We start from the raw sequence: 12,500 nt of genomic DNA, 5'->3' as shown, positions 1-12,500 counted from the left end.
ACAATGGCACTCCCCCATGGGATAGAGAAAATTACCCAATTCCTAGGCAGCGTAAATGTGACTCGGTTATGGTGGTCCATCACAATAACCCAAAAATGGCCATCCAAGTCTTCCGTTTAAAGTTAGATTGTGGCAAGTGCTACTTGGGCCACTTTCTCAATCAAATTCTTAGACCCTTGGTTGGATTTGATTACATCGAATATTTAACGTGCCCTGTATGTATTAGAATAAGTTTTGATGCACAAAGGTGGGAAGAGTATCTGAAAGATAGGAAGGAAAGGGAGGAGGAGTATCACAAAAAGAATGAAAGGAGTCAGGAGGAAGAGCAGGCGAAGAAGACAACTGACCCTAATCGTCAAAAGGAACAAGAGGAGATAATAGCAAGATTGAATATAGAAATTAAGCGTTTAGGTTTTCGTATAGAGATTCTTCACGAAAGGGTGGTCAAAGGCTTTAGAAACACTAGCAAAGAAGTCAAAAGGCTTCAAAAGGAGCTCCGACGAGAAGATAAAATCAACGCTCGTTTGGTGGGGCTTTATGGATAGGATGAAGAGACCTCACATTCATCACTTGATTCTTCCTCCTCACATTCATCACCTGGTTTTTCCTCCTCACAGTCACCACTTCATTCTTCCTCCTCACGTTCATCCCTAGATTTTTCCTTCTCAAATTCATCACTTTATTCTTCCTCCTCACATTCATCACTTGAATTCCCCCTCTTCTTAAATCCACCAGAATCCTCCCCTTTCTTAAAGGCACTCTTCTCAAAAACAACACCAGAATCCTCCCCTTTCTTAAATCTACCCTTCTCACAACCACCACTAGATATTCAAGATGAATGCTAGCTGCTCCTACGTACCACTTGTTTGGCTTATATGTACCATTGTTGGGCTGCTATGTACTGGCTCTTATGTACCACTACTTTGGCTTGTATGCACCAAACGAGGCTACTATGTACCAGATACCAAGTAAGGAAATAAGAACACACAAGGAGATAAAACACAAAACCATAAACATTGCATATTGTTAATACAATGCTTGTCGTCATATTTCATCCAAACAACACAACCATCAACAAAAAAACCATACAATAATAATAAACATATTAAAATTGCATACAATAATTGAAAGTTGTCAAGCAATAGAATTCAGCATGCTACATTGTTGATACATTCTTATTCATCTACAATCTACATGATCCATCAGATCGGCACAGTGGTTTAGAAAGTCTGATGTTGATATGAATTTGTTCTCATATTTCATTCAGAGGTCATCAAGGGCAATTTGCTTTTCGACAGCATGCTTCCATTGGTATCTGTGCATTTTCTTTTGTTTAACTAGTTTTACAATGATGGGAATTCTACTGGCTTCATCATGGAGAATACTAATTAAGATGTACATGTTAATTGAATTGGTTTTTGCTACTCTGTTAATCGCATGGTGCCACCCTTCTACATCGTTGTTAGTCTGAACAGGGCGTTTGTAACAGCTCCAAGAATGTGGAGGATGCATCTCATTCCTAATCCATATTTTATCATAATAAGTAATGAGATCTTTTAATCGTTGATCAGGAAGTGGATGGCTAGTGATATGGTGAAAAGCTGGCTTTATATGTGATGGAGGGTTGCCAGTCACTACGGCCCTCAACCAGTATGGCCCCAGCACGGTCCAGATATACCAGGTCAGCCAGACAGCGTACCGATTTTAAGCCTCTTCTGCGCACCTACGTCATCTGAGGGGGCTTAGTGTTGGCGAGACCCATTAAGAACGTAGATCTATCACACAGTCCGTGAGGTTTTCCATACTTTATCAAATTATTAAGATATCGCATTCGAAAATATACCGATATCTTAACAAAAAAAGTAATAACATCGTCAGGAACTTCAATACCAGACTGTTTTAATTCTAAATAAAGCTTTTCAAAACAATTTTTTCCCTTCCATGAGAGCTTCCCCGTGTACAGCATTAAAAATCTCCCGCATTATTAACAACTGTGAGAAAACTGACTAGAAGGTGCATGTAATTCCCCCGATTAACACATGCTATCCAGTCTTATTTCCTAACTCAGGATATTTTATACAAAATTTCTTTACAATATATCCACCAATGTATTTAAGAGCTTCTTCCTCAATTACTCCCCCAATATCTTTCTTTATTTCTTTATTTGCTCTCAAAAGGTCTTCTTCCTCGTCTAAAGCATCTTTCTCTAAATAAAAATCTAAATTTCTGAATATCTGCGTTGTTAGGCTAAGTCCCTTTCTTTCGTGATAGATTCATCGTCTTTGGCTGATTCATGAGATTTTTCAACAGTGGTGATATTACACTTTTCACTTAATATTTTAATTTCCTTTCCTTGTAACTTTTTTTTTTTTAGCCGAAATTTAAAGTTCACAGCATGAGGATGATCATAGTGCCCATCCATTTGCCTTATACACCCAAAGAAATGTTCAAGGCAATCTTGATTTAGTCTTTGTGTAAGTAGGTAGTCAATACTATAAGAGCCTTTTAACATATCAAACAAAGCAATGGTAGATTTACATGATAGAATTATTCCTTTCTGAAACTTGAAAAGACTTTTTGTATTAGGATTTTAACTCCCATAGTATTCATTACCTCGATTACCTTGAGCAGTGTACTTGTGTGTTTTTCTACATCAATACCAAAAGCATTGCTTTTACCAAACTTTCCATACATGGAGGAAGAATTCATTATGTCGAACCAATCATTTATTAAAAGAATAAAATCAGATGTTTGATTCCTGTTTTGACACTAATGAGTTGGCACATGACCTAGACAGTAATTGAACTGCTAATTTAACGCGTTGTCTTTGTTAACCTTTTACAGTTGAATGCATTTCATTAATCTTATATGCAAGCCTATATTCTTTTTCTGGTTTTATTAAGTATTTCCCGTATGCCGCCATCTGAAATACACTCTCCAGTCTTGAGGAAAAAACCGGAGTCAAAATTATTTCTAACTAATTCAATTAAATGTGGAACATATGAGAAAACAAAAACTTCTCTTTCTGGTTTAAAATGAATCGAACAAACAGTAGCTTTCACAACGTTATTTCTGTCTGCACGGCAACATGCATGTATCCACTGGTCTATGTATGGTTTTTCTTTTGGAAAGCGATGGTATTTTATGTTTGAGCTTTTAGTTTTATTATGTCTATTATAACAGCCAAATACTGCGCAGTTACTTGGCATTATTAGTGACGGAATGAATGAATGAATAAATTGATAATGGACACAGCGTCTCCTATTGTTTACGTTACCTCTATAGGTAGCTAACTAAGGCAACGGTCCTTTGTTTTGTTTACCCACGTGTGTGAGACGGGGGAGCTTGACGTCACAGTATGGGTGATTCACATCTTAAGCTGCGCGCTGGCTGACCTGGTATATATAGACCTTGGGTCCCAGTCACTTCGGCCTCTGACCCTAGTCACTTCGGGCAACTCGGACCAACCACCCTAGTCACTTCGGCCGTCATTAGAAAGAGTATTTTTTAATGAAAATTGTTATTCATTGGTGACCTTGCATTAATACAAAATAAAAGAATATATATATATATATATATATATATATATATATATATATACATATATATATATATAAGTTTGGCAGCGCCATTAACTGCTGAATGAATTGTCTTACAGCGAGTTGATTAATATAGGCATTTTGTAGACCTAGTGTTTTTACTCTTCGGTACACTGCTTGGGCCCAGTGAAACCAGCAGCCATGAATGAAAGCCTCGGGAAGGCACACTCGCACTGCCGACCATAGTGCTTTCTTAAAATCCACAACCTCACAAACTGATGTTGATGTTAACTCAGTGATTTTTCTTAGGGCAGCTACGTAGTCCTTGTTCTTTCTTCTTGACATTAAGACAAAGCACATTGGAACCTGTTTCAAAATTTCATCCTTCTTTATAAAACTGTGGACACTTAAAAGTTGAACAAAAGGGGTACAAACAAGTTTAAAAGGTACTTATGTGTTAATACTATTTGAGGTACATAGCAGCCATGCATGGTACATAGCAGCCAGATACATAGCAGCCATACATGGTACATAGCAGCCAGGGATGGTACATAGAAGCCGGTGGTACATAACAGCCAACGGTACATAGACGCCTGTTCCCTTCAAGATATGCTTCGGAAGAATTATGAAGAATGGGATGAAAAGGACGACAACCCGGGATTCTGCAAAATTGTTGTGCTAGAGAGGTATTTTGACAGGGAATCACTGTACCCGTTTCGCCATATGTGCCGTCTGTTGCATATAATGCATATCACCGTGAAATTCCGATGGGAGTCCAGGGAGCGATACTTTGAAGGGTTACCAAAAGAAGACTGAAGAAAATAAATGGTTGATGCCCTCTTACAGATTAACACCTCCTAAATTTGAGTTCTTTGTAAAGGATGAATACCAGATAGAAAACCTGACACCACGGCAGGTCTATGAGGCAATGACTGAACTCTATAAACCGTGGAATTTGAAAAGGTACCATCGTATGACAAACAATTGTCAATCCATGCTTAGAGAGCTTCTAGAACGTCTAGGAGTTGAAATACCTGAGACAAACAGGCTTTTAAGATGGCAGCATGTGTAAAGAGATTGTACTGAAAAGTCAGCATGAGGTTGCAAAAGAATCTTCAATTTGAGAGAGGATGCCCATACTAGATTGGCACGGGGAATACTGATAAAGTTAGCAGAAAGAGAAGGAGAATGGAAGGGAGCAAAATAAGAAAAAAAACGAGTACCAAGAATCTGGAAGAGAAGGCGAATGGAAATGAGAAGCAGGAGAAGGAAAATGAAAAGGAGGAGGAAAAGAAGAAACAACATACTAACAAGAATCAGAAGAAAGAGGAGGATAAGAAGATGGGTAGATGGAAAACGCTGGCCAGAAACATCGACCCCACACAAAAGTGGGAAAAGATGCAGACAAAGTAGGAGCAGAAGAAACATAAAATTACTTTATATATCGAAATTGATATGAAACCTAAGACAGTAAATACTTTTGAGGATCAAAATGAGATTAATTTGGGCGGTGGATCGAGATGATTTGCAAAGTTCTTAGTCTCCATTACACAATATGAAAGAAAAGACCAAGAAAAAATAAACAGACGTCTTAATGTTGTCTAAGCAACCTGACAATTAAGAGATTGGCAAGTGCATTCCTGCCTTCTGGGTCAAAAGAAATAATCTTCAATATGGACTCAGCAGAGGGAAGAAGTCTCACTTGTTCTAGTATGCAGTGTTCCTTGATAAAGATTCACCTGTACTGTTTCTTTATCATGTGGATGGATGCAGAAAAAACAAGTGTGATATCTTTTAGTATGCTGTGTCCCCTGAAGGAGATTCCACAGTATTGGAATAGTGGATCAGGAGTTTTTGCGATTATGGTAACAAAGGACCTTAAGGATCAAGGACTTTTAGGAGATAAACTGTCAATGGCAAGTGCATTCCAGCCTTCCGAGTCAAAAGAAATAATCTACAATATGGACTCAGCAGAGGGAAGAAGTCTCACTTGTTCTAGTATGCACTGTTCCTTGATAAAGATTCACCTGTACTGTTTCATTATCATGTGGATGGATGCAGAAAAAACAAGTGTGATGTCTTTTAGTATGCTGTGTCCCCTGACAGAGATTCCACAGTATTGGAATAGTGGATCAGGAGTTTTTGCGATTATGGTAATGAAGGACCTTAAGGATCAAGGACATTTAAGAGATAAACTTTCAATGGCAAATGCATTCCAGCCTTCCGGGTCAAAAGAAATAATCTACAATATGGACTCAGCAGAGGGAAGAAGTCTCACTTGTTCTAGTATGCACAGTTCCTTGATAAAGATTCACCTGTACTGTTTCTTTATCATGTGAATGGATGCAGAAAAAAACAAGTGTAATGTCTTTTAGTATGCTGTGTCCCCTGAAGGAGATTCCACAGTATTGGAATAGTGGAACAGGAGTTTTTGCGATTATGGTAACAAAGGACCTTAAAGATCAAGGACATTTAAGAGATAAACTGTTAATAGCAAGTGCATTCCAGCCTTCCGGGTCAAAAGAAATAATCTACAATATGGACTCAGCAGAGGGAAGAAGTCTCACTTGTTCTAATATGCAGTGTTCCTTGATAAAAACTCATCTGTGCTGTTTCTTTATCATGTGGATGGATGCAGAAAAAACAAGTGTGATATCTTTTAGTATGCTGTGTCCCCTGAAGGAGATTCCACAGTATTGGAATAGTGGATCAGGAGTTTTTGTGATTAAGGTAACAAAGGACCTTAAGGATCAAGGACATATAAGAGATAAACTGTTATTGGCAAGTACATTCAAGCCTTCCGGGTCAAAAGAAATAATCTACAATATGGACTCAGCAGAGGAAAGAAGTCTCACTTGTTCTAGTATGCACTGTTCCTTGATAAAGATTCACCTGTTCTGTTTATTTATCATGTGAATGGATGCAGAAAAAACAAGTGTGACGTATTTTATTATGCTGTGTCCCCTGAAGGAAATTCCACAGTATTGGAATAGTGGATCAGGAGTTTTTGCAATTATGGTAACAAAGGACCTTAAGGATCAAGGACATTTAAGAGATAAACTGTCAATGGCAAGTGCATTCCAGCCTTCCGGGTCAAAAGAAATAATCTACAATATGGAGTCAGCAGAGGAATGAAGTCTCACTTATTCTAATATGCAGTGTTCCTTGATAAAGATCCACCTGTACCGTTTCTTTATCATGTGGATAGATGCAGAAAAAACAAGTGTGACGTCTTTTAGTATGCTGTGTCCCCTGAAGGAGCTTCCACAGTACTGGAATAGTGGATCAGGAGTTTTTGCGATTATGGTAACGAAGGACCTTTAGGATCAAGAACATTTAAGGGATAAACTGTCAATGCCAAGTGCATTCTAGAATTGCGGGACAAAGGGAATAATCTAGAAAATGGATTCAGCTGGAGGAAGAAGTCTCTCTTGTTCGAGTATGCATTATTCCCTGATAAAAAATCACCTGTACTGTTTGTTAATCATGTGGATGGATGCATACGAAACAAGTGTGGGGTCTTCTAGTAAGCAGTGCCACCTGAAGGAGATTCCACTGGAGAGGAATAGTAGATCAAGAGTTTGTGTGCTTATGGTAACTAAGGACCTTCTGGATCAAGAGCATTTAAGAGTTAAACTGTCAATGGCATATGTATTCCAGCCTTCCAGGTCAAAGGAAATAATCTACAAGATGGACTCGGCAGAGGGAAGAAGTCTCACTTGTTCCAATATACAGTGTTCCTTGATAAAGATTCACTAGCACTGTTTCCTAATCATTTGGACAGATGTAGCAAAAAAAAGTGCGACATCTTTTAGTAAAGTGTTTAACCTGAAGGATATTCCAGTAATTGAATACCGAATGAAGAGTTCGTGCACTTATGGTAACTAAGGATCTTCTGGATCAAGGACAATTAAGAAATAAACTGTCAATGCCAAGTGTATTCCAGCCTTCGAGGGCAAATGGAATAATCTGCAAGATGGACTCAGCAGAGGGAAGAAGTCTCACTTGTTTCAGTATGCAGTGTTCCTTGGTAGAATCACTTGTACTTTTTATCATGTGAACAAATGTAGAAATGAAAAGTGGGAAGTCTTTTAGTATGGTGTATCCCCTGAAGGAGATTCCATTGTATTGAAATAGTAAAACAACAGTTTGTGGTTAGGTTATGACAACTAAGAACCTTCTGGATCAAGAGCCATTGAGAGAAAGTGGCAATGCCCAGTAGATTCCAGCCATCCAGGTCAAAGGAAATAATTTACAAGATGGACTCAGCAGAGGGAAGAAGTCTTGCTTGTTCCAGCATGCAGTGTTTCTATGGTAAATATTAACTTGTACTGTTTCTTTATAATGTATAAAATGCAAAAGTAAAAAGTGTTAAGTCTTTTAGTATGCTGTATCCCTTGAAGGAGATTCCTTTGTACTGGAATAGTGCATCAAAATTTTGTGGTCTTCGTTATGGTAACTAAAGACCTTCTGGATAAAAAATGCCAAGTGTATTCCAGCCTTCCAGGTCAAAGAGAATACTGAACAAGATGGACTCAGCAGACAGAACCCAGCCACTGATTAAGACATTTTTGGATTGCACAGAGGGGTATTCAAAATTAAGTTTCTTATAACAATACAGTGTATACAATATTTATTTCATAGCCACAAACCATTAAAGTTTTCTTATACACAAACCACTATTTTATTTCAACATTAATTGAAAGAATAAAAGGTTGAGCAAATAAGAAGTTTTGCTCTAAAGTGTTCATTGCATCGGAGATAATTACTCAAATTGTCTGACTGTCAAGTTACAAACTTTAAGGCATTCGTTAAGCTCCTGTGTACATCGATACAGTTTTTTTTAATTATCTTATTTTTGACATTAAATGAGGTTTTTTATGATTAATTTTAATGACGCTATGTATGTGCCTTTGATTTGAATATAATTTATGTATCATACTTCCTGTAAAAATATTTGCATAGTATTGTTTACCAAATAAAGATTTTCTATAAATACTTTCCTTTCTCATTCACTGGTCAGTAAATAACAGTTGTGTGGCTTTTCAGAGAATGGCTCAATATAAAATTAGCAGGTTATGAAAATTCAAAAAAGGAGTGTCGTCGTCGGGGACTAGAAGAGCAACCGTTTTATGAAATGACCAAGCTTCGAGGTCAGTTTTCACAATTGCTTCAAGATTCAGGGTTGCAAGATAGGGCTAGCCAATCTCGAACAGCCCTTACTAGTGCTAAACGTGCAGTAAGGCATGGAGAGCTTCGGCAACTGCATGAGTTGAAGAAAGCACTTCATAAGGAAGGGCCAAGAAAAACTAGTATGTTGAAAGTCTCACATACTGAACATATCTATCAACAGAGAAGCTCATCTCAATAACATTGATACCAATAGGAAAATTTTTTGATCAGTTACGCCAAGAGAAAAGAAGTATCAAAGAAAATAATTGGAAAAACTTATAACGCTGTCAGTGGATTCCTAATGGCTGACAGATTAATTTGACGGCATTAGACGAGTTCACAATATTGCAATTATTGCAATTAAAATACTACAGATTATTTTCATCTTTTGTCTGGCAACAGTTGATTTTTGCCAAATTTCGAGTTTTTCTTTGTCTGCATCTTTTCCCACTTTTATGTGGGGTCCATGTTTCTGGCCAGCGTTCTCCATCTACCGCTGTCCCACACTTCATCACCGGTTAATCCCTTTGATTGAGGTCATCTGTGTTACAGTCTATCCACCTTCGCTTTGGTCTCCCTCTCCTTCTCGTTCTCTGTACCTCCATTTCATCACTCTCCTCCCAGTATACTGTTCATTTCTTCTCATGACATGACCATACCACCTCAGTCTACTTTCTTGGATCTTATCTGATAGTTTTCTAACTCCTGTGGTACCCCTAATTACCTCATTCCGTGTCTTATCTCTTCTTGTCACCCCACACATCCATCTCAACATTCTCATCGCTGCCACATCCAGCTTCTTCTCTTCTGTCTTCTTTATTGCCCATGTCTCCGCTCCATAAATCATTGCCGGTCTCACAACTGTCCTGTGTACTTTACCCTTCAACTTAGCCCTTATTTTCCTGTTGCATAGTATTCCACACACTTTTTCCAATTCTTCCATCCTGCTTGTAGGCTGTGGTTTATTTCTACCCCCAGGTCACCATCCTCTGCAACTGTGGATCCTAAATACTTGAAATTTTCAACTCTTTTCAATCTCTCTCCTTGTAAACTAACTTCCCCATTTTTCATTCGCAAATACTCTGTCTTTTTCCTGCTGATCTTCAATCCTCTATTTTCCATTTCTCTTCTCCACTCCTCCAGTTTCTCTTCTATTACCTCTCGCCTAGTGCTACACAGTATAACATCATTAGCCCTTATTTTCCTGTTGCATAGTATTCCACACACTTTTTCCAATTCTTCCATCCTGCTTGTACGCTGTGGTTTATTTCTACCCCCAGGTCACCATCCTCTGCAACTGTGGATCCTAAATACTTGAAATTTTCAACTCTTTTCAATCTCTCTCCTTGTAAACTAACTTCCCCATTTTTCATTCGCAAATACTCTGTCTTTTTCCTGCTGATCTTCAATCCTCTATTTTCCATTTCTCTTCTCCACTCCTTCAGTTTCTCTTCTATTACCTCTCGCCTAGTGCTACACAGTATAACATCATCAGCAAAAAGCATACACCAAGGAGACTGATCTCTAATACCTTGTGTTACTACATCTAGGACCAGATCAAATAGGTAAGAGCTCAATGCAGACCTCTAATGTAGTCCCACTTTTACTGGGAAACTTTGTTAGGCCTATACTGCTCTTAACATTTGCTTCTACCCTCTCATACATATCTTGAGTCTGCATTTTGTTTGTTTGAGTTGTTGATAGTATTGAGGTGAATTACTGGTGAGTGTCATTTTTTATTTGTGAAATGTAATTTTTGGATTATCATTTTATTTGTCACAATATGTTTTTTAGTGTGGTATAACTCTAATATTGTCAAGAATAGATGTATAATTGATAAAAGATATATAATTTTGAAGGTACTGTTATGTGCATGAGGAGGAATATAGTGGACTTAGGGATGGCTCGACCAGGGTGAGGGGTTGGGGATGAGTTGGTCAAAAAATGGTCTGACTTGGTCAAAAACTGGTATGTGTTGGTCAAAGCATGGCTTGAGTTGGTCAAAATATGGCTTGAACTGGTAAAAAAATTCCTTTGGTAAATAAATGACCTGGACTGGTCAAACAATGGCCTGCGTTGATCAAAACAATCCCTTGAGTTGGTAAAAAAATGGCCTGAGAAGGTCAAACTGTCCTGAGTTGGTAAATAATGGTCTTAGTTAGTAAGAAAAAAAAAATGCCTTACCCTCCCACAATAACATACACTTCCAGCCATCCGTGGGTGAACTGTGTATTGTGTTGGTGATACGTTATTTTATATCGATTGTAACATGTAACGGTTATAACATCCAGCCCTGCATCTTTCCAGGTAGTATCGGTGTGATCAAGATCTAGTAACTATGTCTAAGAAACGCAAGTGGAACGACGATTACATTGGTTATGGTTTTACCTGTATGACTGAGGCAGATGGAACTCAACGACCACAGTGCATCCTCTGCAGCAGTCTTTGCAAATGCAAATCTCCAACCATCAAGACTCAGTGAACACTTCAACAATCGGCATGGAGGCACTGATGCTACATGACAAACAGCTTGAAGATCAAGCGGGAACGATTTGATCGTAGTGGTACCCTGTCAAAGCTAGGTTTTGTGCCAGTTGAGAAACCTTTGTTGCAAGCATCTTATGAAGTTGCCGTTTTGTGTGCAAAGAAGAAAAAAGCTCACACTATCGCAGAAGAGCTTCTTAAACCTTGTGCATTAAAAATGGCAAAAACAGTGTTAGGGACAGAAGCTGAAAAGAAGCTTAAACAGATACCTCTGTCAAATGACATTATTCATTCAAGGATTCCTGATATGAGTCAAGATGTCTTGCAGCAGGTGATAACAGACCTGAAAGCTAGTCCTGTCAGTGAGTATTCAGCTGGACGAGTCAACTGACGTTAGTTTTTGCAGCCAGTTGATGGGATTTGTTCGGTATGTGAAGGAGAAAGAAGTGGTGGAAGAATTCTTATTTTGTAAACCTCTGAAAACTACTGCAAAAGCAACTGATGTTTTCAGTCTTGAAATGACTCTCAACATGTGTGGTTCAATTTGCACTGATGGAGCCCCTGTCATGCTTGGAAATAAATCAGGCTTTGCTACTCTAGTGAAAAGAGGTTCCCCATGTAACTTTCACTCACTGTGTGTTGCATCGTCATGCACTTGCTACAAAGACGCTGCCAGAAAAATTGAAGACAAAACCAGTTGTTGTGCATGCTGTAAATTTCATCAGAGGACGGGCAGTGAATCACCGTCTTTTTTAATCTTTTTGTGAAGAAATTGGAGCCGAGCACAGTGTTCTTCTTTACCACACAGAAGTGAGGTGGCTTTCCCGTGGCAGGGTACTTACACGTGTATTTGAACTTCATGAAGAAATTATGCAATTTCTTAGAAATCAAGGCAGTGAAATTGCTGACCATTTTGAAAACAGGGAGTTCATTTTGTCTCTGGCATATCTGGCAGATGTATTCATGCATCTCAATGAACTGAATGTCTCTATGCAAGGAACAGCGATGAATATGATTACTGCCAGAGAAAAGTTATCTGCCCTCACCAAGAAACTTCCAATGTGGATAAAGCGCATTGAAAGTGGAAATTTTGCAAACTTCCCTTCTCTTGATGAGGCTGCTAGTGCTGAAGAAGAGCTGCCCATCCTGAGTGAAGTAAAAGAACATTTGCAAGAACGGATTCAGTCCTTCCAAGGGTATTTTCACCTTGAAGAAGGTTCTGTGGCACAAAGATGGATACGGGATCCATTTCTTTTCAACCTTGATTCCATGGATGATAATGATATCATGAAAGATGATCTTGTG

At 38.5% G+C, this 12,500-nt stretch overlaps 2 protein-coding genes across 3 annotated transcripts in view; one reads left to right on the top strand and one right to left on the bottom strand.

Annotated features, from left to right (window-relative positions):
* The window catches only part of LOC137649483 (uncharacterized), a 742,412-nt gene that overhangs the window by 423,750 nt on the left and 306,162 nt on the right, over nt 1–12,500 (bottom strand). The gene's annotated exons all lie outside the window — the stretch shown is intronic.
* LOC137650302 (protein FAM200C-like) overlaps nt 11,230–12,500 on the top strand; it is a 1,562-nt gene continuing 291 nt past the window's right edge. Inside the window, exons 1-2 of the mRNA XM_068383653.1 lie at nt 11,230–11,557; nt 12,004–12,500. The exon at nt 12,004–12,500 is cut by the window's right edge and continues 291 nt beyond it. Coding sequence (XP_068239754.1) covers nt 11,230–11,557; nt 12,004–12,500 — 825 coding nt within the window. The remainder of the gene's footprint in view (nt 11,558–12,003) is intronic.

The sequence above is a fragment of the Palaemon carinicauda genome, chromosome 1 (assembly GCF_036898095.1).
Source record: "Palaemon carinicauda isolate YSFRI2023 chromosome 1, ASM3689809v2, whole genome shotgun sequence".
NCBI classification, from domain to species: Eukaryota; Metazoa; Arthropoda; class Malacostraca; order Decapoda; family Palaemonidae; genus Palaemon; species Palaemon carinicauda.
The sequence above is the reverse complement of the archived record's forward strand: the minus strand, read 5'-3'. Positions and strand labels throughout refer to the sequence as shown.